Genomic DNA, 25,499 nt, shown 5'->3' with positions numbered 1-25,499 from the left:
GAAATGGATGCAGTTAGCTAAGGATAGAAGTCAGTGGAGAGCTTTTGTATATATATATATATATATATATATATATATATATATATATATATATATATATATATATATATATATATATATATATATATATATATATATATATATATATATATATATAATTAGTGTATCAGGGTTCGATCCTTGTACGTCCCTGTTCGGGAAGACATATATTACTGTATGTGGTTCGTATCCTGCAGTTCCCTAGGAGGGCTTAGGCATTCATGACAGTCCGGGATTCGATCCTCTATGTTTCGGACGTCTCCTTTAGACTTCAATAGCAGTTCGGACTTTCTACCAAAGCCGAGCATATAACCACTGGAGAACACGGTTTAGAGTTCGGGTCAGAACATTCTGGGAAATTGACATAAAAGCTAATTCTAATCGTATTCTCAATGCCGATACAATTTAATAATGCGAAAATTATTATGTTGCATAGGCATTAGTTATTTATGCTGGAAAGAAAAGTAAATTAAAATCTCTTAAACTAGAAAATATAAATTTATACTATGATAATTATTTTGATAAAGGATATGCGAAATTTCACTTTTCACTTTAATAAACAACACTGAAACTGCACAAACACATATTACATTGCATTTTGGCACTTCGGTTTAAATAATTAAATATGATAATGCAATTTTACACTTGGCTCAATTATTCTTATTACATTCGCGGAAGACGCGGTAGTCGCGAGCCACCAATTGAACTTCACTACATCGTAGGTTATTTATTATTTCGCACTTTCACTTCTCACTCATTTTAATGCTGGAGAAAAATGATTTCTGGCGGTTCCAGGGGGATGTCCTTAAGGTTGGAGGGATGAATTTCCTCACTTTCCATTTTATCTTCTTTTGGGGGTATTGAAGTTTGTTTGTTTGTTTGTTTTTATTACGCAGCTATCTTCTTGCCGTCAAGACGATTTTAAAAGTAACAATTACGAACAAATGTTTTAAACTTGGAATTTGTTTTCTCGCGCACATTTTCGTCATAATCAATGGACCATATATGTAATGTAAGTTCATCGTTCCACCGTACAACTTTTAATGCGCTAAACACTATAATTAACTACATAACAAATGTACCATAGTTGTGTGTGTGTGTGTGTAACAAGGAATAGAGCGTATACCCACCTAAAAAATTAACATTACATCACTGGGTCTAATGTGATTCCTTATTCTAAATTATCACTTCGGCCCCATATCCATCCTGGAAGCTGTTTTCATTGTATTTGTTCGCGTTTTACAGTTCAGGTTGCTCATCGGACAGTTGGCTAGAGAATTAATATTAGAGAGAAGAAGAGGAAGAAGAACTGACGAGAACGTAAGCGTGTGGTTAACGTTTACACAGTAATAGGGGATGTATTCTTTGAGTTAATTTGTAAATAAAGTAATGTGGACTGAAGTTTGTTACAATGAACGAAGGAGATGCACCATATGGGACAACATTATCCTTGGAGTCTATGAGAGTAATAGCTGAAAGTATCGGAATAGCAAATTTACCAGATGAAGCAGCACGGGACTTATCGGAAGATGTTTCATATCGGTTAAAACTGATTGTACAGGTATACGTAACATTATGTATTTTAATATTTATGGTGTTTCGTGATAGTTCTTGTGATCGTCCAATGAACATTCTAAGAATAAACAAACGAAGAAGGTTAATACTAAGTATTGCCCGGTCTATTTTGACAACTGAGTGTAAGGACGCCGCAGGTCATTTCAGTTAATTATTTAAAACTACTTGAATAAAAACATCGTGTTATCCCATTTTATGGGAACATACTTGTATTCGTGAAGTATAAACTGTTAGCAGCAAATGTACTCTTACTGCCAGAGGGAGTGTTTATGAAGATCTTCAATAATGGGCGCAGATTGACATTAGAATGGCAGAGTATATTATATGGGATGGCATTTAGTATTTCTCCCAACTCGTTTCATGTGTTCAGAACCAAGTACTTTGTTTTTGTCTTGAATTGTGATAAACGTACAAAGAAATGGGCCCTGCGGGACGGGGCTTTTAACCCTGTTCGCTCGCCATCGCTTTCTCAGCTATATTTTGTGAAGTAAGTAAAACTGGAAATATTTGTGCAAGATTGGGAGAGATACTAAATATCAGACATTACACTAATTCTAATTTATCTTCAGGTTACGTTAAGTTTTACCAGAATTTCCATTTACCTTCACGGTTTGTATAAATTGGACATTGCCTTTAAAAAAAAATATGTACGGTATCTTGAGCCGAACATCCGATCATGTATTCGGCCAAATAGCCTTCGATGTGCTCCTTCCTTGTGCTGTATCGCCGGACCAATTTGAAAATCGAAAAAATGGACCAAAATATACTGCATTCGGTTATATTTGGTTGGATTACATTAAGTTACGTTAGATTATGTTATTATGTGTGCAGTTTTACTATATGGATCCATAATATAAGTAGGAATAGGAGTAGCAGTAGTAGTAGAAGGAGGAGTAGAAATATTGATAGTAGTAGTAGGAACGGGTTAGAAGTCCCGCAGGGGTTGCTTAGGTTCTGTTATCGACATGAAATGGTCAAATTAAAGACTTGCTCAAATTTTTCTGTACATTTTACAATCTATGAATCCGTATAGTAAAACAAGTGTATCTCTCCACGAAATAGTCCATCCGCCTCCACATACAGTGCCGCTTACAACATCAAAAACAACCAACAAATACATTCACTTTCTGAACTTTCACTATTCCCCTTACCCGACTTTCACTCACTCTTCTTCATAAACTTAAATAAATTATTGAATTGACCTAGTAAATTTCCTAAAATTGGTCCGGCGATGCAGCAGCTAACCCCCTTCCTTCCTCCAAAAGGGTTCACTCAAGCAGACAGCTCTACCAAATAGAAAATTTAAATGTAAAATAGGCTAGGGTGTGATTCATTTTTGGTGAAGAAATGAGAATGTAAATACAGTAAAACCTGTCTTCAACGGACCCTTTATTAAACGGAAAACTGTCTTGAACGGAAATATTTCACGGTCCCATGAATTTTGGAGAACAAAATGTGTAAAAGTCCTTTCACTAAGCGGAAACTGTGTTACGCGGACAACGGAAAGAAAAATAAACATTTAACGGAAAATTCTGAGTTCCGGACTACAGCGTTTAGAAGATGTTTAGACATTTTGTGAGACATATACATTACACTGTCTGCGATAAAATGTTCGTTATTTTGTTAAATATTTCTGGACAGTGTTTCCCTTCCCCAACCACTACTCATATTCACCCCCCACAAATTGTCTTTAATCCCCGCAACTTAATCAAGAATCATACAGAATGTCGGAAAGAAGAAAACGAGATAGAGGAAGAAGAGGAATACGATACCGAGTTCGAAGAAGAGTGAAGAATAAATACATATCAAGAGGCCCTCAGAAGTTTTACTGCAAAAATTTGCCTTACGGAAAAATGATTCTGATTCACTTAGTATAATTTCTCAGGCTAAAGTGTACGCGGAAAGTCAAGAAGCCAAGGCTATTAGAAAAATAAAGTAACGTGTGCATAGTATATTTTGTATTCATTTTATTTTTATTTTTATTTATTTATTTAATTATTTTTTTTGGATATTTATTCGTAGAAGAAAGAAGTACTGTAATCGAACAATGTACGTACAGCAATATATATTCTAAATATGCTCCTTTATAAGCATGTATCTTTTTTTTTTTTTTTTAAAAAAAAAAAAGGAAAGGTCTACCTCCACTAAGCGGAAACCTGACTTCAACGGAAATTTTTGCAAGTCCCGCTCGATTCCGCTAAAGACAGGTTTCACTGTATAAGTAATTACTGTCAGTGCACAACATATTGAAATGAATTTTGAATAATAGTGAAAGTATTGTATGTGGGGGTATGCTTTTCCACTATCTTTGTTTATGCGTTTATCCCGATCGCTGACGCGCCTGCTCCCTACGAAGGCATTCCCACGCTGACGCTCAGGCTTCCCTCCCGTTTTTCCGCCCTAACTATGTCGGATGGCATTTGTGCTTTTTAGTGACCACCTAGCGCAAGCTAGTTCGTGTTTTATGCATTGTAGTTTTAATGCTATACGTCCACACTGTATTTATACTGAACCCTTTTGAAGTCAATCTGCAAGTAGTAATGGAGCTTCGCATTTAGTGCATGCTTTGGTAAAAGAAATACAAAGCTCTAACCTAACCTGAAAATGTAAGAAATGTGTCAAAATTTGGTAGAACCGCCTGGTCGAGTAATGCCCTCTAAAAAAAAAAGACATCCAGTACTTCGCTAAGGCCTAATAATTCCTTGTTCTTTTTGAGCACCTTTCCACTTTCTTACGTACACACAAATTCTATTGAATGATAAACACGAAGACGCTTGCAACCCTCGTCATTCAAGCAGTCGTAGGCTTTCCAGCAGTCAGATATTATTGTTCTTCCCCATAAAATGTCTTATTACTGCTAAGAAGGCATCCTTATCTCTTTTATCAACTACAACTAGGCAAGTTTTTGAGCTGTTTCCACGTTGAACACCTCCAAACACCGATTGTTCTTTCACTACTTCGCCATGTCCCTCTTATTTGTGAAGAATTTTTGAACATCTAATCGATACATACTTCTCGGCAATAATTACACCAATCGACGAATATGAGTCGGCTAAATTTCAGTTCGTAGCAAAATAGATCCTCCCTATCCTTGCAAATTTTACACCAATACACAATAAATAATACAATTTTCTCAACGGATAGCGTGCTTTCTCGATGAATCTATCCTTCACAGAAGACTTTCTCCAACGACACTTTACACCATTTACACGATGTTCACAGGGATAAGTATTTTCCCCTCTCAAGTCTCTATTACATTTACCACACTGAGTTCTCAATTTTAATAATCCATGTCTTTCAAGATACTTTAATATTTAGCCTTTGTTTCTAACATACGTACGTACGAAGTTCAAAATTGAAATATCACATCCAATACATGAGCTCACGATAAATCAAAAGGGCTAAGTACTTGCATCAGTGTATTCATACACCGTTACGTACGCATCTGAAAACTACCAATAATCTCTCAAATTACACACGAATTAATTACCCTTATGTAACATCAACTCATTTCTTTTGTAATTTTTTTTATATACTTTTGGCCCTCACATCTAAACACATCCCTGCGTATAAATACAACACGTGCACATATGTCAAAAACTGCAATCTATAAGACACGGATTAACTTAAAAACACAACACAACTTGTGTTAGGAGACCACTAAAAAGCACGAATGCTATATAGCTATATTAGGGTAGGAGCGCAGCAGGGAGCAGGCGCATAAGCGACGATGGGCATACCCATAAACGAAGATATCGGAAGTGGAAAAACACTATATGGCATAATAACACACGCAGTGCGTGTTGTTCAGCTTTACAGGGTGATTCACGAGGATGTGTAAACAGTTTGGATGCTGATATTATGGGTGGTTCTATGTTAAAAAGAAAAAAAAATGAACATAGTTCCGATTATCAACGGTTTGCAAACCACAGGTTGCTAACCATTTTGGACTCCTTCCTACATAAACGTATTTACTCGGCCTGTAAATGTTGTATGGCGTGTTCTGGGAAGTGTTATAGCGCGTTGGAAAGTTGAAGGAGTGATCTTTCGAATACTGTGTAGCATGTGCTTTAATGCAGATGATAGGGAAATTTACAAACCTCTCTCGAGAAGTTTTCCCTTTTTTCGAATAATTTGTGGAAATCAGTGGGCAGTATTGTCGCCGAAGCAGAGAAAACAAAACAAGATAATAATAATAATAATAAAAATAAAAAATAAAACAAAGTAACCCGTTGTATACCAAACATCGATGAAGAGTGCAAGTCGTTAGCTTTCATAGTGAATGAGAAAAACATTATTAAAATTGATGACTAGTAAAAAGAAAAAAAAATCGTCCACTAGAAATCTTGGAAACCAATTTATAGTAAGGGGAACAAATACGGAAGTGAATAATGATAATAAAATCGAAGATAGAAGGCAATCTTTATGAAAGGAAGACCATAATCACAAAACAGAAAAGAGTGGCACACAAGAATTTCATGGAAGTTAATGGAAAAAAGAAAATAACGAAAATCTTTGTAAAATACATGTTTCATACAAGTAGCAGGTAATAATTACAAAATATGCACCCATTCGATTTCGACAGGACAAGAAATAATCTCAAAAATGTATATTCCCCCTTGTCCTACCACAGATCTCACAGCTTATGTTCAAATATACCAACACCAAGCTCAACGGATTTGTCAACTCTGTTCAGGGTACTTTGCGAGGAACGTTTTAATGCATCGTGATTGTCCTTCAGGCGGGCACAGGCAAGAGTTTGATTTCATATACCTTTCCCTTTAACCACCCATATACACAAAAATCCAAAGGGATGAGGACAGGAGAGCGTGCACGCCAGTGGACGAGACTCCCTCGCCCAATCCACCTGTTAAAGTTGATGTGATTAAGATGATTTGTTACAATTCTATTATGGACTGGCGCGCCGTCATACTGTATGTACATGTGTCTTTTTGTAGCCAAGGGTTCATCTTGCATTTATACAAATAGGTTAGCTCAAGTGGTAGAGCGTTGGCTTCGCATTCGGGAGGTCGTGGGTTCGAATCCCGCTGCCGACCATCCTGACTGAGGTTTTCCAGGGTTTCCCTCAGTCCTACCAGGCAAATGCCAGGATGGTACCTACTAAATAGGCCCTGGCCGATACCTTCCCAAATCCTTTCCATTGTTATTGTTGTTGTTGGATATCCAGTGTAAAATAGCCTCTGAGCTGTATCTGGTGATTGTTAAATAAATAAATAAATAAATAATCGGCGCCTGTCATTCGATCTGCTAAAGTGACAAGGCCTACGAATATGTTCTTTACCAAGCCATACCACACGTTAATAAAGAAACTTATTTGAAAATTGATTTCGACAGTAGAATACAGTAGAATCTGGGTGATGTTATTGATACCGTCACGAGTAAACGTGGACTCATCGATAAACAAAGTGTATGGAGCAACTGGCTATGGGATAACCAATGGCAAAATTGCAGTGTTTGTGGATCATCGGCCGATTGAAGATGTCGGCTTGTTGACAGTAATAGATACAACCAATCTAGACGTAATGTTCCGGAGACGCTACTTTGTAGGAAAGTGGATGGAGACGTGACGCAATCCGTCTTATACAGCTAATCGGGCTTCGTTTACACTCATGACAATATTTTCCTGTACTTCAACTTATTGCATCACACTGAGAAATGAACACCTTCACGTAATGCACGAAACATGTTTCCAAAGATTTTCCAATTTGGTGTTCTGCCTTGAAGATACCGCCTTCTGTACTACTGAGCAACTGCAATTGGACTCCCATTACAATAGCCATACACGAAAATAATATTCGCATATTCTTCGTGTGTAATTATGTGGCATTTTTCCTTACAGTTTTCTTCACACAACTCAGCAACCATTTTTTTTTCTTTTTTATTACCAGTCATTAATGTTAGTATTATTTCTCAAGAAGCTAATGACTTGAAAATCTTCATCAATGTTTGACATACAACGGGTTATGCCGTGTTTTTTTTTTTTTTCTGTCTCGGCGACAGTGTTGCCGTTTAATTTCCACAAATTTTTCAGGCAAGTTCGAGGATTTCCCTTTATAATTTCCTTATCATGTACATTAGAGAACCATACTACACACTACTCGAAAGGTCACAACCTTCTTTTCTATCGTCCAATAGCAGTTCCCAGAACGACAGTTATATGCCGAGTAAAAAAGACTTCTCTTGTACAGAGGTATCCAAAATGGTTAATAACCTGTGGCTCGCAAACCGTTGAGAATCAGAGGTATATTCGTGGGAGCTCTCTCCGTAGAATCATCCATAGTATCAGCATCCAAAGTATTTCTACTTCCTTGTGAATCATCCTGTACTGTATACTGTCCAAATTACAAGTTTCTGACGTAAGCGGTTTGGCCTGGGTGTTGATGAGCTAATCAGGTCGTCTTGTATGTATAAGGACAAAAGGCCTTCAGTAGGCTCACATTGTTAGATACACATGAGACTTGTTCAATCGTTAGTTCTTTCATTAAAAGGAGCGCCGTGAGATTTTTTAATTATTATTATATAAATAACCAATTTAACATGAGGTTTTATTTCCAATTTTATAACCTTTCATCATGTATTTATGAATTGTTTCACTTCATGGTAGTAAATTTACTTGTTTAACAAGACTACTGCGTAAGTGACCGAAATAACATACCAGTATTTTATTGTTCTGCTATATCAAAGCTTTTCGTGAGACAATTATAGTTTATGGCGAACACTTTAATGTTGCGAGTGCAAATGATATAGTACGTGAAGTGTTTCAACAAATCAGAGTAATAGGAGCAGCGAATGGAAGTAATGTAATCCAATCTAATAGGAAAAAAAAAAACTTTTTTTGCTTCCGCCCGGAGTTTTCACAAAAATATCAATGTTGGAACAAATTAATCATTCATCAAATTGGTTCAATAAAAAAAAAAACAACTCAATTATTAGCAGTATTAACTGAAAAAAGAACTAACAATACAATAGCATTTGCACGCTGTTACAGTAGAGCGTCAATTATCCGAAGTAATTGGGGGACATGGGTGTTCGGAAAACTGGTTTGTTCGGATAATCGAACTGTACTGTACTGCACTGTACTAGACTGTACTTCTACAGCCAGTGCCAAACCGACAGAAGTGTGCTGATTGTTGAAACACAGCGACTGGCGGCTTGGCCGGTCAGCAGCGCCTTATGAAGGCCCCATTAGAAGCAATGTTCCTCCAGTGGTGGCTCAGTGCGGCGACTACTGTGGGAAACTTGGTTTGGGAGTGAGGGGGATGATGGACGGTAGGGTGGGAGAGTAACAGGTGCGAGCGAGTACACAGTTCGGTTAAGCGGTCGTTCGGTTGACCGACGTTCGGATAATCGACGCTCTACTGTATTTATTACTTATCCTTCCAAATAGGTTATATAAACAAGATAAAAGATGAATATAATTCATGGAGTTCATTTACGACAAAAACAAATAAACAAGATTTTATGCATACTGCGTTAACATTTTCCTTTATTTTGAGTATAGCACTTATCAATGCGTTGCTTTTACTGAATGACAATAGCTGTTGAAAGTTGACATTCAAAATTGGAAGTATGCTTAATATTATTACGATTAATAACTTAGTGCAATATATACACTGGTCACCAGTTGAATTAGAGACAACAGGACAATTACAGAAACCGCCGTGCGGAGGCTCCACCAGTGCATGTGAATGAAATGCATCGCGCGTGTATTGCTGTCCGTGTGCTTCCCCTCTCTTGATATCCGTGTCAGTGTAGTGTATGATAGGCAAGACGAAGGACCTGAGTGCATTTGACGTGGTCAAATCGTAGGGACCAGACGACTGGGTGGCTCGATTTCGAAAGTGGCTGCAGCACTCGGATTTTCAAAAGGGTGTATCGTCAGTACCTGGCTTCCGGTAAAACGGCACGCGCACGGACAAACTGCCGCGGTCAGGGCGCATGTCGACGACAGGGGAGGCGCCGACTGGCCTGCATAGTAACAGCCGATAAACGGGCCACAGTACGTCAGATCGCGGAGAAGTTCAACACTTCAATAGCCATCACAGTCACCGGACCTCAATCCCATCGAATACATCTGGGACTCCATGAAACGACGCCTTCAGGCTGTAAACCCACTTCCGGCCAACCTGCAAATTCTGTGGGAAACTTTGCAGCAGATATGGATGGAGGTGCCACAACAACACTTCAGACACCTCGTGGAGTCCATGCGCGGCAGGAAGCCGCCGTTATCAGAACGAAAGGTGGTGCTATTAAGTATTAGGTAGGTAGGTCTAATTCAACTGGTGAACAGTGTATATCAGAGTTTTTTTCTTTATTAATTTTTATTTTGCTTTGTACATAGCGATTTGCATACTACTTTCATATTGCATTTTTGGCAGCAGTGGATATGAAATTATTTATTTTAATGTTTTGCGTAAATATGAAATAACAAAAATATGCAGTTTTATATATAACAGACACTATAATGAAAAGCAGAATGGAGAAATCTGCAACCAACCTCCAGTAATATGATGTCTAGTCCATAGTGGAGTGGTATGTGTTATCGAGAACCGAAAAGTGTTTTAAGGGAAAACGTAGTATTTTTGTAGGAACATTCGTTACAACTTTATGAGATTAAAAGGATATCCTTCTGTCGTAAAGGGAAAAGAATATATTTCTGTATGTCGTAGTGCTGTGGTCCGTGGGCGCCATTTTTAAGAACATCCGATATATATATATATATAAGGTGGTTACAATTAAAGTGCCGCTATTCACGGCGGTCCAGCGCGGGCTGTAATGAACGTATTACATTGAAATTTGGTAAATATGCTAATGAGACCAGGCGGAAGCGAGTTATGCTGGAAAAATATTAGTTCTACTTTCCACCACCAAGGAGGAAATGTGGCGTTGCACAGGCCGTAACACACTTGAGCCCACACTTCATACACACGATTGCGTTAGGACCAGCATGGCTATTGATAAGAGACTGGGTACTGTTAGTAAAATTGGTCTATAAGAACGGGAGCAATTACATTACAGCATTGAGGTAATATCGGCGTCTGAAAGGAATGAGAAGAGTACTGCTATCAAGAAATGGTTTAAGAATAGGGTACCGAAATTCGAGACAACGGGTGAGTTGCGTGTGGCTCCAGGAAGAGGAAGACGACCCATTCCAACGGAGGTTGTTGACGAGGGTGATGTGGGTGTTGTGGACCACGCAGCACGTACTCGTATTCCGTTACCAGTGCACGGGCGGTGTCAGGGAAATTGGCCATCCCATGATCAGCAGTGAGGAAAGTTCTTAGGGCCATTTTAGATTATTATCCTTACAGTATTCACACAGTAGAGCAACCGAAACCCCAAGATCCGCCGCAGCGCCTTGAGTTTGCCCTTCCGTGTTTGGCACGAATGGAAGCGGATGAACTGCTGCCGTGGGATTAGTGTTGTGAAGGCCTAGAAAAAAAAAACTGAAATTTTGGGTAAAAAAACATTTTTACCGTTTTTCCCCGAGCTTAAAAAAGACGGAAAATTTGGGAGAAATTGAAATTTTCGAATATTTTGCTACATTATGCTTTTAAAATGAAAAATATTTTATGTTTACTAGTTTACAGTTGAGGTCATTAAGTGATTATGTTTTTTGTATTAGAATAGGAAAAACTTGTGTCAACAAATATATGTGCACCATTCCTTTAATTTTAGCACCGTGATAGAGTGGAGTTAAGGGTGCAAAGGATACTAAAATAAGATTAATTAAGATAGTTTCATTATCTTAAGCAATCTTCTGAAGTTCCCGCTTTATGGCAGGGAAGTGTTCAAATAACGGGACCAGAATCATTTCAGTTAATATTGGTATGTTAAAATCAAATATATATATTTTATTGAGATATGTATCTTACTTTTGCTGTGTAAAATTTCTGGAAATTTTGAACCCATTATAAAAATCTTTCGGAAATAGTAGTAAAAACCGGAAAATATAATTTAAAAACTATTTCTTTGCCTGATGTTAATCTTATTTGCTGTAACTTGTATGCAGCGTATATACAGTGTATTTCGCTAGCAGGAAAAGTACTTAAAGCAACAGGTTTTAATTTTACTTTTTACTTTTCTGATTTCTAGTAAAAATTTCTCTTTATTATTTGTATATTTTTCGAACAACTCAGAAAGAGAGATGATCTTATTTATACATACATATACACCACACAAGTGTAAATTTGAGCAGCGAGAAATATATTAAAGTATTTAACATGTGAAACTTCCATTCGTTATTATTAAATACTAGCAAAATACTCGTGATTCGCACGGGAAGAATAGTTTCATTTTGAACATAAATTGCACCAAAACTGTCACCAATGAATTGGGATCCCAAAAACTATTAATTCAACACTAGTATCAGTCATTTTCAATTACTTTTACATGTCACCCTCCCCATTTAGGAGTGCTGAGGGAGCTGAATTTGGAAGTAAACGGCATCAGAAGTGTCACGGTTCATCTCAGCGGTCTCGAAAACTATGGATTCGACACTAATATCCGCCATTTTCGATCATTTTTATGTATTTATCCTTTCTCCCTCCCTCAAGTTGCGGCGCTGAATTTGGATTTAAACGGCATTGGAAATGTTACTGTTCATCTTAGAGACTCCAAAAACGATGGACTCGACAGTAATATCCGTCATTTTTTTAAATATATCGATCCTTCCCCCTCAGTGGAGTTACGGCGCTGAATTTGGATTTAAAAGTCATCGGGAGTGTCAATGTTCATCTCAGTGCCTCCAAAAGCTATGGATTCGACACTAATTTCGGTCATTTGCAATCATATATATTATAGTTTGGCTACGGGCATATAATTTGAAGTACTCACTAACTACCTCTATAAAAATTATTGTGGAAGTACCGCAGGATTCTGAAACATGGATATTTGGGTAGGGCACATAGTAGTTCCTAAATAAAGTCTTGATCCGGCTGCGGTAACTCCCGTAGCTTTTGAGCTATGGATATTTAAAGTTAAATTTTTTCATGATTTCGGCAGCCTATAACTTCGAAAGGAAGCATTTATGCACCCAAGTTGGTCTATACTTTTTGTCTTATCTTGGTGTCAGGAATCACCTCCCGAACGTTGTAGGTGGTTTTGAAACACCCTATATATATATATATATATATATATATATATATATATATATATATATATATATATATATATATATATACCCCCTCCCTCGCCCTCAATTTACGGCGCTGAATTTGGATTTAAACGGCATCCGAAGTTACTCTTCATCTCAGCGACCCCAAAAACTATGGATTCGACACTAATATCGGCCATTTTCCCTCATATATATATATATATATATATATATATATATATATATATATATATAGATGGTGATCAGGAAAATGGAAACACCTGAACGAAATTGAAACTTACCAGATTAATATGGTGTCCGGCCACCTTTCGCCTTCAGAACAGCCTTGATGCGACGTGGGATGGAGGCATAGAGGTCGTGAATGGTGGCAAGTGGAATTTTACACCATTCCTCGTGCAGGGCATCGGCCAGTTCTGTGAGAGAGGATGGAGGTGGAAATCGTCGCCGGAGTCGTGTTTCCAAGACGGACCACAGATGTTCAATTATGTTGAGATCTGGGGATTGGGCGGGCCAGGGAAGGTGTTGAACTTCATCCCGATGTTCCTCAAGCCACGCTGCAACAACGCCAGCTGTGTGAATGGGTGCATTATCATCCTGGAAGATGGCGTCATTGTCCGGGAACAACATCCGGACCATAGGATGCAAGTGGTCTCCTAAAATTGCGACATAATCATTGGCAGTGATTCGTCCGCTAAGTGTGACCACAGGACCCAATAAAAACCATGATATGGCGGCCCACAGCATCACCGAGCCGCCGCCATGTTTTACAGTTGGGCGGAGACACTGCAGATCATAAGCTTCTTTGGGCATTCTCCACACACAAACACGGCCCGTGGTTGGGAATAGGGTGAAGGATGACTCGTCCGACCATATCACACGTTTCCAGTCCTCAACTGTCCAAGCTGCATGAGCGTTATGGTCCCTGATGAGCGGTTTGGTCCGTGCAACACGACCCCGTAAGTTCATGGCATGTAATTCGCGGCGGACTGTGATTGTCGAAACAGAGTGGGGGAGGTGCTGATTGAGTTCTTCCGTTACTTGCTCCGCAGTGGCACGACGGTTCTGCGTGACAATGCGCTTTAATACCCGGCGTGACCTGTCACTCATGATTTTCTTCCGCCCACTGTTCCGCTTCCCCGATGTGGTTTTCCCGTGTGTTGTGTAGGCCGTCATCACCTTCGACACTGTCCTACGCGACACACCTAACACAGTAGTCACTGCCGTCACACTCACTCCACATAACCGCGCACCAAAAATTTGCCCTCTTTAAAAATCTGAGAGGTGTCCCATTTTACACTACCTCCGTCTGCTGCAGCCACTGGACACTGCTGTTCCACTGCGCCTGACGTAGTATGGAGACCGACCTAACACACCACCACCAGCGGTCCGGCGCTGCGGGCGCCACGATACCACTGCCAACCCATACATCTGACGTGTTGCCAACTACAGGTGTTTCCATTTTTCTGATCACCATCTGTATATATCCTTCCCCCAATTTACGGGAATGAATTTGGATTTAAATGGCATCAAAAATGTCACTGTTCACCTCAGTGACCCCAAAAACTATGGATTCGACACTAATATCTACTATTTTCAATCATTTTTATATATCTCCCCTTCTCTAAGTTGTGTTTTTTTTTTATTATTATTTAAACTGCATTGGAAGAGTCACTGTTCATCTCAGCGACCCCGAAAACTATGGATTCAACATTAATATCAGTCATGTGTGTGTGTGTGTGTGTATGTATGTATGTTCTCCCATTTCCCAAAGTTACAGTGCTGAATTTGGATTTAAGCGGCATCGGAAATGTCACTGTTCATCTCAGCAACGTCGAAAATTATGGATTCGACACTAATATCGGTCATTTTCAATATATATATATATATATATATATATATATATATATATATATATATATATATATATATATATATAACTGTTATATATATATATATCCCCCTTTCTTCATCCAAGTTACACATTCAAAGTGAAATGATAAAAACCATGTTAGGCCCGAACCCCATCTATGTTGAAAATTTTATCAAGATCGGTCTGGTGGTTCAAAAGTTGTTAGGTTACGAATATAGTCACTTCCGTTTTTATGTAATTTGTCGCACTAGAAAACAGGTATTTGTTTACATCAAGGTTCAAGGTATTTTCCTTCTTTCTCTTCGGAAGTTTGGTTCCTGAAAAAAAAAAAAGTAGTGAAAGAAATTACTGCTCTTTTTTCATTTAACGTTTTTCATTTTCTTTTTCCACCAAAATTCAAGAAGTTCTTTTTTTTTTTATTTCTTTCTCACTTAGTTCCCTTCCATTTACATTAAAGCCTAGCCTCCAAGCTAATTTAACCAAGTCCCCTTCCTTTTTCGTGTCATCGTTTCATTTCCATGTTTCCCTGATTTTTAGAGTTTCTTCATATTTTAACAATAAGTGTTCTAGTGTTTCACCTTCTTTAAAACATAGTTGACATTTTTCGTTCACTTCTTTAAATTTTTTCAAGGCTTTGAAAAGTAAAATGCTCCCTGACCTGGCCTTAAATCATTGTTCATATAATTTATTTTCTCATAACGCTTTTTATATGTGTATATTCCTTTCAAACTGCTCTTCTTGACAACTTCTTCATACCACTTTTCCTGCACTTTTTCTTTAATTGTTTTTTTCTGTGATTTTTTCCTAATTTTTATAATTTTCTTCTCTGTGCCAGCGGGTAGGTTTGATCATACTTTCTTTCTGATTTCCTAACTCTCCTAAACCATTTTGTGCATAAAGATTGTATAAAAGTCAATATTAGAATATTAAATAATAGCAACTATATGCTTTAGTGCATGAGTATTAGTGAAATTTGCCTACTGCTGTCTCTTTTAAGAAGTAATTTCGTTAAAATTAACAAAATTTCACCAGATCAAAGAGCACATTAAGAACTCAATTTCATTCAAGAGTTCTATTTGTTGCAACAGAAACGCTTCATGATGGTAGATGTGTATCCAGCTGTTGAAGTCCTGTAATTAATGCACAACCACGGATAAACGACTAAAAGGCATATAAAGTGTTACGGTACGTTTCCTACTACCGGTAACATTGGATAGAATTACGGTATGTTTTCACTACCGGTAACATTGGATAACATTACGGTATGTTTTCACTACCGGTAACGGTGGATAATACTACAGTACTCTTTGTATTCTGTATCGGTATTGTATTGTCGTGGGTTATTTTGATTATAATATACATTACTTTTGATCACCCTATTGTGACTCAGTACCGACAAGAAAATGTTGACATCTACATAATGTAAATAATGTAGTAACATGACAATTCAAACGATGTGCTTTACACTCACTTTATGTTCATGTTGTTAGGCCTACGGAATTATAATACGATAAAATAAGATGAATTATTTATTATCACGACTATAGTTAATAATAAAATTGTTTTAAATTCCAAAATTATTTGTCAATAACTCAGGAAGAAATTTATAGATTACTTTTGCTTACGTAACTTTAGGCCTAATGTTAACTCGAAAGAAAACAGAGAACCTTTTGTTTATATTTGTAGAGATTTAAATTGTTTTCATTAAAAGTATTATTATTCTGATAAACGTGTGAATACATCAATGTCTTTGTAATGAGCTTACCTGTTGTATAGTCACTGACGAGCATTTCTATATAAAAAATTCCAACATGAATCAACATACGTCATCGAACGGATAGTAGTTTACATGGACTTCCGCCATATTGGTATGTTTCAAGGTTGAAACAGCCTAATTAAATATGTAGTGTTAGAGAGGATAATGGGATATATGAAAATATCATAAATTAATTCTCTCTTTTTAGTTAAAACTGATTTTGTATTTTACGAGCAGGAAAATTAAATGAACATATTTATTATAGATAAATCTAACATTGTGAAGAGGGGATGAGTTAAGTGTACAGAAGAACCTAAAAAAACGAAACAACCGAGTAAGAATCCCCTTCAAAATTAAAAGAAAATGTACAATTAAAATTAATATTGTGGACAAATAACCTATAAAAAATGTAATTGGTTCAACCTAGCACAGTTAGGTAAAAATGGAGCTCTTCCTGTAAAATATTGATTAAAGCGACTGAATTCTATTGAGATGTTGATACGGTCTGCTTCCGGAATACTAGTATGGATAAATCTCAGCTAGAGATCTATTTAAAGTAATAATTAAGTCCAAGATGCGTATACCAGTGCAATCCAAAGTGGTTTAGGAATCAAGAGACCAACCAGGTAATCTCAGCACTGTGTGAAAGGTCAACCCAGTTTTAATATACAAGTTAGTGGCTATAACATCCATTTTGTAGAACTCCAAAAGTTTCGTGGAAGAAATTTAGCTAGTTGGAGTATTTGTGACCTTGTTTGGATGACTGAACTAAAATCTTTCAATCCGGAACAATAATCGTTTTCTAGTCATGTATGTGGCAATGATGAATAGTCTTTAAGCAAACTGCTACGTCACACAAACTCAAACAGTCTTTGGGGGGAAGGAAATGAGTAATAACAGAATCTAATAATCATTAACCTTGAGTCTCTTATAATTAGCTGCTGCTATGAGACCTTACAGTGAGAGATTTGCACATCGTCTGGATGTTTACATCTTAGAAATATGTTATTTATTTTCTATATGTTAATATTGTTGATGGTACTGAGCAAATAATTTCTTTATATCAGAATTTTCATCATTGCATGAGCGTTGTCATGGTTATACGCCAAAAATTTAAATTTAAATTTTATGATGATGAAGTTATGCAACGTAATAAAATCCTCGTTTGCACACTTTCAAAAGTTACTGAATATAAATAAAGGTTGAGGTCAATCCAGTTATAGCGTGCGATTTATATATGTGTCTTATTTTTTTTTTTTTTTAAATTATTGTGTGAATTTCTTATATGTAATATGAAAGTTATCCGTAATATTAACTATGTCTTTAAATATCTTAAGATATTTGCGATTTCAGTATTTGTATTAGGTTAGGTAGGATTAGGTTTAAGTTAGATGTTAGGTTAGGCTTAGGTTAGCTAGAATAGTATGTTTAACTTATGTCGTTTTTCTTCGTTATGTCAGATTTACTTGTTGGATAACAATAAATATTGAGTAAGCTGAAATAAAATTATAAGGCTTCTTTTCCTATGCGAAGGGAATGTGTTTAATGCCATGATAAATATGTTGAAGCCATGAGTTGAGCATTATAAGAATAAGAATAAGATTTTGTTATTGCTTGGTTATCAAATGGAAATATAAGTTTAGCACGCTCAACGGAGTATTGAATTATACCTCAACTGTACACTGTACACTGTGGGTGGGAATAACAATGAAAATTTTCTTCCTTTTCATTTCATAAAAGTTTTTGTTTGTTTGTTTGCTCTTGTAGATGACTCCTTATGAAATGAAGGAGTGTTGTTGTTTAATAAATATGAAGGTGAAATAAAAGATATGCGAATATTTGAATTTTTATTAGTCAAATTGAATAACATTACATTCTTTTATATACAATTGATTGATCGATATTGCGTTCATGTTGATGTGCTATAAGTAAGCTTAATGATATTATTCAATTGAATAAAACTCAAACGTTTTGATGCTGGATGTCACTTCAGCAAGATCTTGGAATTAACAACCTAAAATTTTATAAATAGTCAGATGCAATAAAAGTTCAACAGTCCAGAAGAGAACAAATATCATAAACCTTCGATGTATTTCGTCTGGTCAAAATTTGAGTTATTCCTTCTAAGCCATTATGGTTATTCTATACTGCATTGGGTTGATGCACGAATGGTGGTGAAAGTCACACTACTCTTCGGGCATCTATTCAGTGGGGTATGGATAAGCCGACAAATATGGCCTAAAAGGAAAACATCATGAGTAGGATTTTTTTCTTCCTAAAATTAATTTAATTTTTTTTTTATTATTTATACTATATATATATATATATATATATATATATATATATATATATATATATATATATATATATATATATATATATATATTAAAACATCTACGTCAGATCAAATTCTTATAATAAAATTAATGCGTTTCAAAAGGAAATGAGTGCAGACTATAAATTTTCAAGAATAATTACAACAGTTTTATTTTCGATTGCTTCATTTATAAATATTCACAATATTGAAGTTTCTCAACTTACATTTTCATGCATTTGAGAAAAAAAAAATGTTCCATTACTAGTAAAATTAACTTAATACAAAGATTTTTGTTATTTTCCCAATTTTACCGAAAAGAAACCGAAAAAAACAGCATTTACCAACGGGTTCAAAATTTCCGGATATTTTACAACACTACGTGGGATAGGCTGTGTACTGATGAGGCGTATTTTACACCAGGAGGGGCAGTAAACGCAAAATGGTCGGGTATGGGGCTCGAATAATCCACATGTTTGCAGGAAAAGCCATTACACTGCGTACGTGATTGTGTGGTGTGGATTCACAGGAACGTTCATTATTGGCCTATTTTTCTTTGATGAGATGACAAGGAGTTGTCACTTGTACTGTGGTATCGGCACGTTATAAGGTCCTTTTAGTGCGATATGAGATTCCTGCTTCACAGGCACGAAACTGTTTGAAGACGGCTGTTTTCATACAAGACGGGGCAACACCGCACATCGATCTTCACGTGAAAGATCTGCTTCGCGAAACCTTCACTGCTGATCGCATCATCTCCCGAAATTTTCCGGATGCATGGCCAGCAAGATACCCTGATCTAAATCCATGTGACTTTTGGGTGTGGGATGCCTTCAAACTCGGGTCTACAAGAAAACGTCCAGTCGTTGGCGGATCTCAAGAACAGCATAAGACGACATGTCGTAACAATTTCATCAGATCTGTTGCGAGCAACTGTTACCCTCACATTGTTCCTAAAGTTGTTCACTTTGCACAATTTGTTATAGTCACCTGCCCTTCATCTTATTTGCATTACATTTGTCTCACATGTTTGACCTCTTTTACCTAGATGATCGTCTTATCCATACATTCAGGACCATTTCGCCGTTCGTATTACATGTAGAGCGCCATATTTTCCCCTGGTGGCGGAAAGTGAAACTAATATTTTTTCAGCATAATTCGCTTTCGCATAGTTTCATTAGCGTATTTACCAAATTTCAGTGTAATACGTTGATTACAGGCCGCGTTGTACAGCCGTGAATAGTGGCGCTTGAATTGTAACCAACCTGTATATATCACAGATGTTCATTCTCGCATAAGTGGCCCTCCGAAGGGTATCCTCACCCTCAAATTCCCTCGCCCACGAGGGCGAGGGTGCGCGAAGGCGAGGACAAACTTCGACAGCAAGGGCGAGGATGCGCGAAGGTGAGGAGAAATTCCCAACACGAGGGCGATAGACAACTCCCTTCGCGAGGGGAGGGCCAACTGTCACTGCGAGGGCAAGTTTCGACAGCAATGGCGAAGAGAAATTCCCAATACGAGGGCGATGGACAACTCCCTTCGCGAGGGGAGGACCAACAGTCACTGCGAGGGAGAGGACAAGTTTCGACAGCGATGGCGAGGAGAAATTCTCAACACGAGGGCGATGTACAATTCCCTTCGCGAGGGCGAGGGTGAACGAGGGTGAGGACCAAGTGTCACTGCGGGGGCTAGGATGCGCGAGGGCGAAGAACAATTTCCTTTGCGAGAACGAGGGCACATGAGGGAGATGAACAAGCTTCCTTAACAACAACTATTTTGAGTTCGCTGTTTGACCATTTTTTGGGAGGATTATAATATTTAAAGTAACATCTGCCATGTCCCCTAGATGAAAAGTTGATGTCATAGCAAGATTATAGATTGGTCATATTCTTCCTTTCATTTAATTGCAGTAGACAATTTCCCTTGTGTACTTCTACATAATTATTAAAAATAATAATGCAAATGAATATATTATTTGCATGTTTCTCATGAAAGTTTCCAGATAAAAATAGCGGTATGTTTAGAAGCGAGTGTGCTTCATTTTTTGCCCTGCCTGTGGTAGAGACTTTTTAGATAAAAAGTGTCTACACTGTCATGTTTAAAGAGTATTAGTAGACAGACAGTCAGTCACGTCATTCAGCAGTAAATGACATAATCTTAAGAACGCTGATATCTGAATAAACACAATTAGTGAGAGAACCAACAAAATGCAGTAGATCAGATGGAAAAAGACTTGATGGAATGACTTTTGTTCATAGATGGCCATTTTGCACTGGGCTCGCACTTAATTATTAAATGAATAGTTTGTATTAAGTTTCTGGAAGCAAGCAATATGTTCTGAAGTTGATTGAGCAGTAGGTTATTTCTTTACGTTTCCAACTTATGTTGTAAAAGTAGATATTAAGTGATATGATACGTCCATGAACACCCGGATAGTATAGCCTCAGTGAGATTTCTTTTTATGTTTTTTTTCTCTTCTCCCACCCAAAACCAAGTTTTATATGCTCAGACACACACACACACACACACACACACACACATATATATATATATATATATATATATATATATATATATATATATATATATATGTGTGTGTGTGTGTGTGTGTGGTGTGTATGTTGGAGCAATATAATATATGCAATATATATGCAAGTTGGGAACCTGGGGTTCCGCAGTAGTGTTCCCAATCGAGCCCTGCGTCTTCTAAGTCCATCCGATTTTTTTTTTTTTAATTACCTCTCGTGCGGTCCTTACTTTGTTCCTTTGCCTGAAAAAGTGGTTTACTTCGCAACTTTCATTGGCAGTGAAGTTCTTAAGACGTCAGCCCTCGACTGACTGAAGCGTCAGGCAGCAATTTCTATATAGATAGTCTACGAAACTTTGGGTCACTCTGCCAAAAGTGCTTGAAGATTCATGGTGAATGTAGAAGAATAGTCAAACTGTGTACGTGTATAGCACCAACAATATTTTTTTCTCCTCTTCTTTGCAATAACTAAATGACTTTTTTTTTTTTACCTGCGCCTTGTACATTTAAATATTATCCGTTTTTCATTGTTACAGTAATGATATATTTTCCATTGTTTTTAACATAGACTACCAACATCAACTACATAATGCCAGCGAAAAAACATATATTTAGTAAAGAATACCAGGCATGCTATATCACCGGTAGACTTAGAACAACAGAGGAAGAGAAATCGTGCAGAAGCCGTTAGAGAGCGAGGGATCATATTTAGCACTTGGATCGACTGAGTTCTTGCAGTTCCATTTCGATTGAAATACACATCCTAATGGGAGCTGAAGGGGTGTTCATATATATCTTTCAGGTATTTTCCATAAGATTATTTCTTCCGTATAAAAAGCAAGCGTTCAGTTAGTGTTTAGTTGTATGTAAATATGAGATTTAACTTTATTTTTTTCTTTCTTTAGGACGCAGCGAAATTCATGCACCATGCAAAAAGACAGAAGCTCCTGACCAGTGATATAGACAATGCTTTGAAAGTAAAAAATATCGAGGTAAGCTATTTAATGAAAAGCGAAACAAACTTATGTGTGGAGTTTAGTAATTGTTGCTCAACGAAAGAGTTGATTTTTTTTTTTTAATATTATTTTTAATGTTTCAGTGCGCTTTAATTACACTGAGCTGTTACAGCAATTTCTGTTACCTCTGTCAGTAGTTCTCGGTAACTCACATGAAAGTGTTTTTTTCAATTCTCAGCATTTAATTTTCACTTCTTTTATGTGCCCAGCTGAAAAATTATGAGGTTTAAACTCTTGTTAGTGAAAATTCCTTGCACTTAAACAACTTTGGACTAGAACTTCTATTGTAACTACATATTTCTGTATTTTTGGCAACGACATGGCTCGTGGTTGTTTCAAGAGGACAATGATCCGAAAAATAGAAGCCATCTCTAGAGAGAAGAAAATTGATAGTAAAGAAAAATAAAGTTACTTTTAATGCTCTTAACTCAAATGTCCAGATTATAGCGATTATTTTATAACAATGAATTGAGCATCATTATCCCCGAACGCGAGTACCATCCAAACGGAAGTCGTACACGAAGCACAATGTTCTGAAAATACCCATTGCAGAGGAGGAGACCCGTTGAAAAGGGACATTATTTGCGTAGCAAACTAACCAACTAACCAAAGTTCGTGCAAAACTTAGAGATGACCGAAGGTATTAATAGGGATTTTGCGCAATAATTTAAGTAGTTTAATTTTAAAATGTTAAATAATAATAAGTTATGTATTTATTGTTTTGAGATGTTGCCGTAAACCTTATTATGAAATAGTAAGTTACCTAAAACTGTACTTCAGTTCGTAAATTATTTCGAAGTTGTTGACAAATAACATGTTTTGTGATGTGTATTTTCTGCTAGTGTTGACCATGAAGATATCTCATTTAATAGATTGAAGATTAAGGTGCAACGTTTAACCACTTGACTAGTATGCTCTATTTATTTTATGTTCTACTTGTGCTTCGTATGGTTCAGACTCATTTCGCATTGTATACAAGTTCTAGTGAAGATAAAATAAGGACCAAATCAATTTATAAAATACTTTTTTTTTTTTTTTTTTTTTTTTTTTTTTTTTAAAAAAAGTGCTCCAAATTAGACAAATACAACAAAATTCTCCAATATGTCTGACGCTACCTTGCTGTTCATCAATGGGATAAGTTCGAGAGTGAGGCTCCGATGACTTTCCTGATCATTGGATTGTTAGAATAAATAAATAAATAAATAAATAAAATCTTAAAAAGTAGGAATGGAATTCTTTATTTCCACAAACCACCAACAATTTATATATATTTATATTTAAACAAGAAAAATGAAAAAAAAAAAAAAAAAGAGTACTACAAACTACAGTAGTTTCTTTTGTAAAATTTTTATCAAGCTGCTTGCAGTTTTATGCAGGAATATATTGGCGTGAGTAGAAGAAACATACAGGTCAGAAACAAAGAACATGAAAGAGATGAAATTACTGTGACCTTCGATATATCGCCTTGTCTAAGGATTTAAAGATACGCTTCAATCGCATAAAATTCACAAAAGTGAATGGAATACCTCACTTTGCTATATTCACGAAGAAGATTTCAGTGTTACAGCTGAAGATTGTCCACTTTGATCACAGATATAGAATAGAGTTATTTGGAAGTTTATGAGGAAAGAGGTTAGCTAAAGGTCGTAAAGCATGGAGTCTTCTCAGTTGTGGCAAGTGACCTGCCAATAATGGCAGAGTATCTATGATGATGGTAATGATGTTAAATTTCCTGAAATTAGAAATTAAAATGTTCATATTAGCTTCACACACACACATACACAAAAAGCCTATTGAGACATATTTGTTTTGTATTTCACCTTGGTAATTATAATTGGTGCGTTTTTGCACCATTGGGCAGTACAAAGTAAAATGTATGGAGTAAAACTTATTCTTTCTTTAAGTGTATAGTTGGTGTTCTATTTGATTGAATTGTTTCCTAAAATTGATCTTGTGGGATATGAGTTAACATATCGTAGGAGTCTAGATAATCCGATGCCCTGTGTATTTGCTGGGGGCGCGGTGGCTCAGTGGTAGAGGGTTCACCTCCGGTGCTTGGGGTCCCTGGTTCGATCCCAGTTCGCGCCGTGTGGACTTTGTGGTGGACAAACACCGTGCTCGTGGGTTTTCTCGGGGTTCTCCTGTTTCCTCCCACTTCCTTCATTCCACCATTTCACTCATCTCTCATCATCACCGTCTCCTTTAGCCTAACCGACATAACTGTGGGACGTAAAACTTCAAGATTTTATTTCATTTTCATTTTGCCCTGTGTATTTGCGGTCCCATGCAAGACCATGTTGTTGGAATACAAGCTTGATTATATTTAGATATACTTCGCTACAGTTGTATTGACAATGATGTTTGGGAAACAGTTACCTTAGTCGAAGCTGTGATCGACATTCCATATTTTGTAGAACATCATTTGAAACAATTTATTTAAGGTAAACCCGTCAAATTCAGTCATAAAGGTTGATGCTTGAATTATCCGTTGGGCTATCTAGTTGTTTATATATGTATATATATATCAAGAGGCTAAAGACATGCAAGTCCACAAAGAAAGCTTGGTCTTTGTGCTAGCATGCTCATGAATTTTTCAGAAGCTTTGCCACACATTGGAGATGAATTTCTCCCTCATCAGACACTTGCTGGCAACTATTTTATCTCCTTGAAAATCATGGACAAATTTACTGAGATGGGAATAGGTTTAACTGGTACTATCAAGCAATACCGGATTGAGGACTGTCCAGTAAAGCTAGTTGCTGCTATCTTTTTGTACTGTTTTTGTACTAATCCAGTAAAGCTAGTTCTGTACTCTTTTGAGACTAAAATATCTAGTAATAATTTGACAAAGAATTATTATTTAATCTAGTACTATTTTCATTTTATTTATTTCAATAGATAATATATATTGTGTGTAACATGTGTTTATTTTCTTGTATGATAAAAGTGCTCTATTTTTGTAATTAGGCTGTTCTTAGCACAGCAATGAACATTATTATTATAATCCTTCCCTCCGATGCCAGTTTCATAAAATGGGATTACAACAATTTCTTGCGTACTTTGTTTACTTTTCTCTCGACACAATGAAAACAAATTTATCCTGTCTGTGATCAGGGTGACGATTTTCGGTCCAACTATTGCAGAAATTAACGTCACTTACATAGGATATAATGAGGGAGGTTTATTATTTTTGAGTCGTCAGGGGTGTAACGTAGACTGGTTGAGAGAAAATTGAAAATCGTTTAAGTATTTTTTTCCATAAGAA

General features: G+C 36.7%; 1 protein-coding gene across 2 annotated transcripts in view; it reads left to right on the top strand.

Moving 5' to 3' along the window:
• Nucleotides 1-1,331: 1,331 nt before the first annotated feature.
• Taf6 (TBP-associated factor 6) overlaps nucleotides 1,332-25,499 on the top strand; it is an 87,576-nt gene continuing 63,408 nt past the window's right edge. For both annotated transcript variants that reach the window (XM_081769394.1, XM_081769393.1), the window contains exons 1-2: nucleotides 1,332-1,600; nucleotides 22,124-22,210. In XM_081769394.1, the coding sequence (XP_081625520.1) occupies nucleotides 1,451-1,600; nucleotides 22,124-22,210 (237 nt within the window). In that variant the 5' untranslated portion in view covers nucleotides 1,332-1,450. The remainder of the gene's footprint in view (nucleotides 1,601-22,123; nucleotides 22,211-25,499) is intronic.

The sequence above is a fragment of the Thermobia domestica genome, chromosome 8, assembly GCF_964235325.1.
Source record: "Thermobia domestica chromosome 8, izTheDome1.hap1.1, whole genome shotgun sequence".
Lineage (NCBI taxonomy): Eukaryota > Metazoa > Arthropoda > Insecta > Zygentoma > Lepismatidae > Thermobia > Thermobia domestica.
This window is presented reverse-complemented; position numbering and strand designations above follow the sequence as displayed.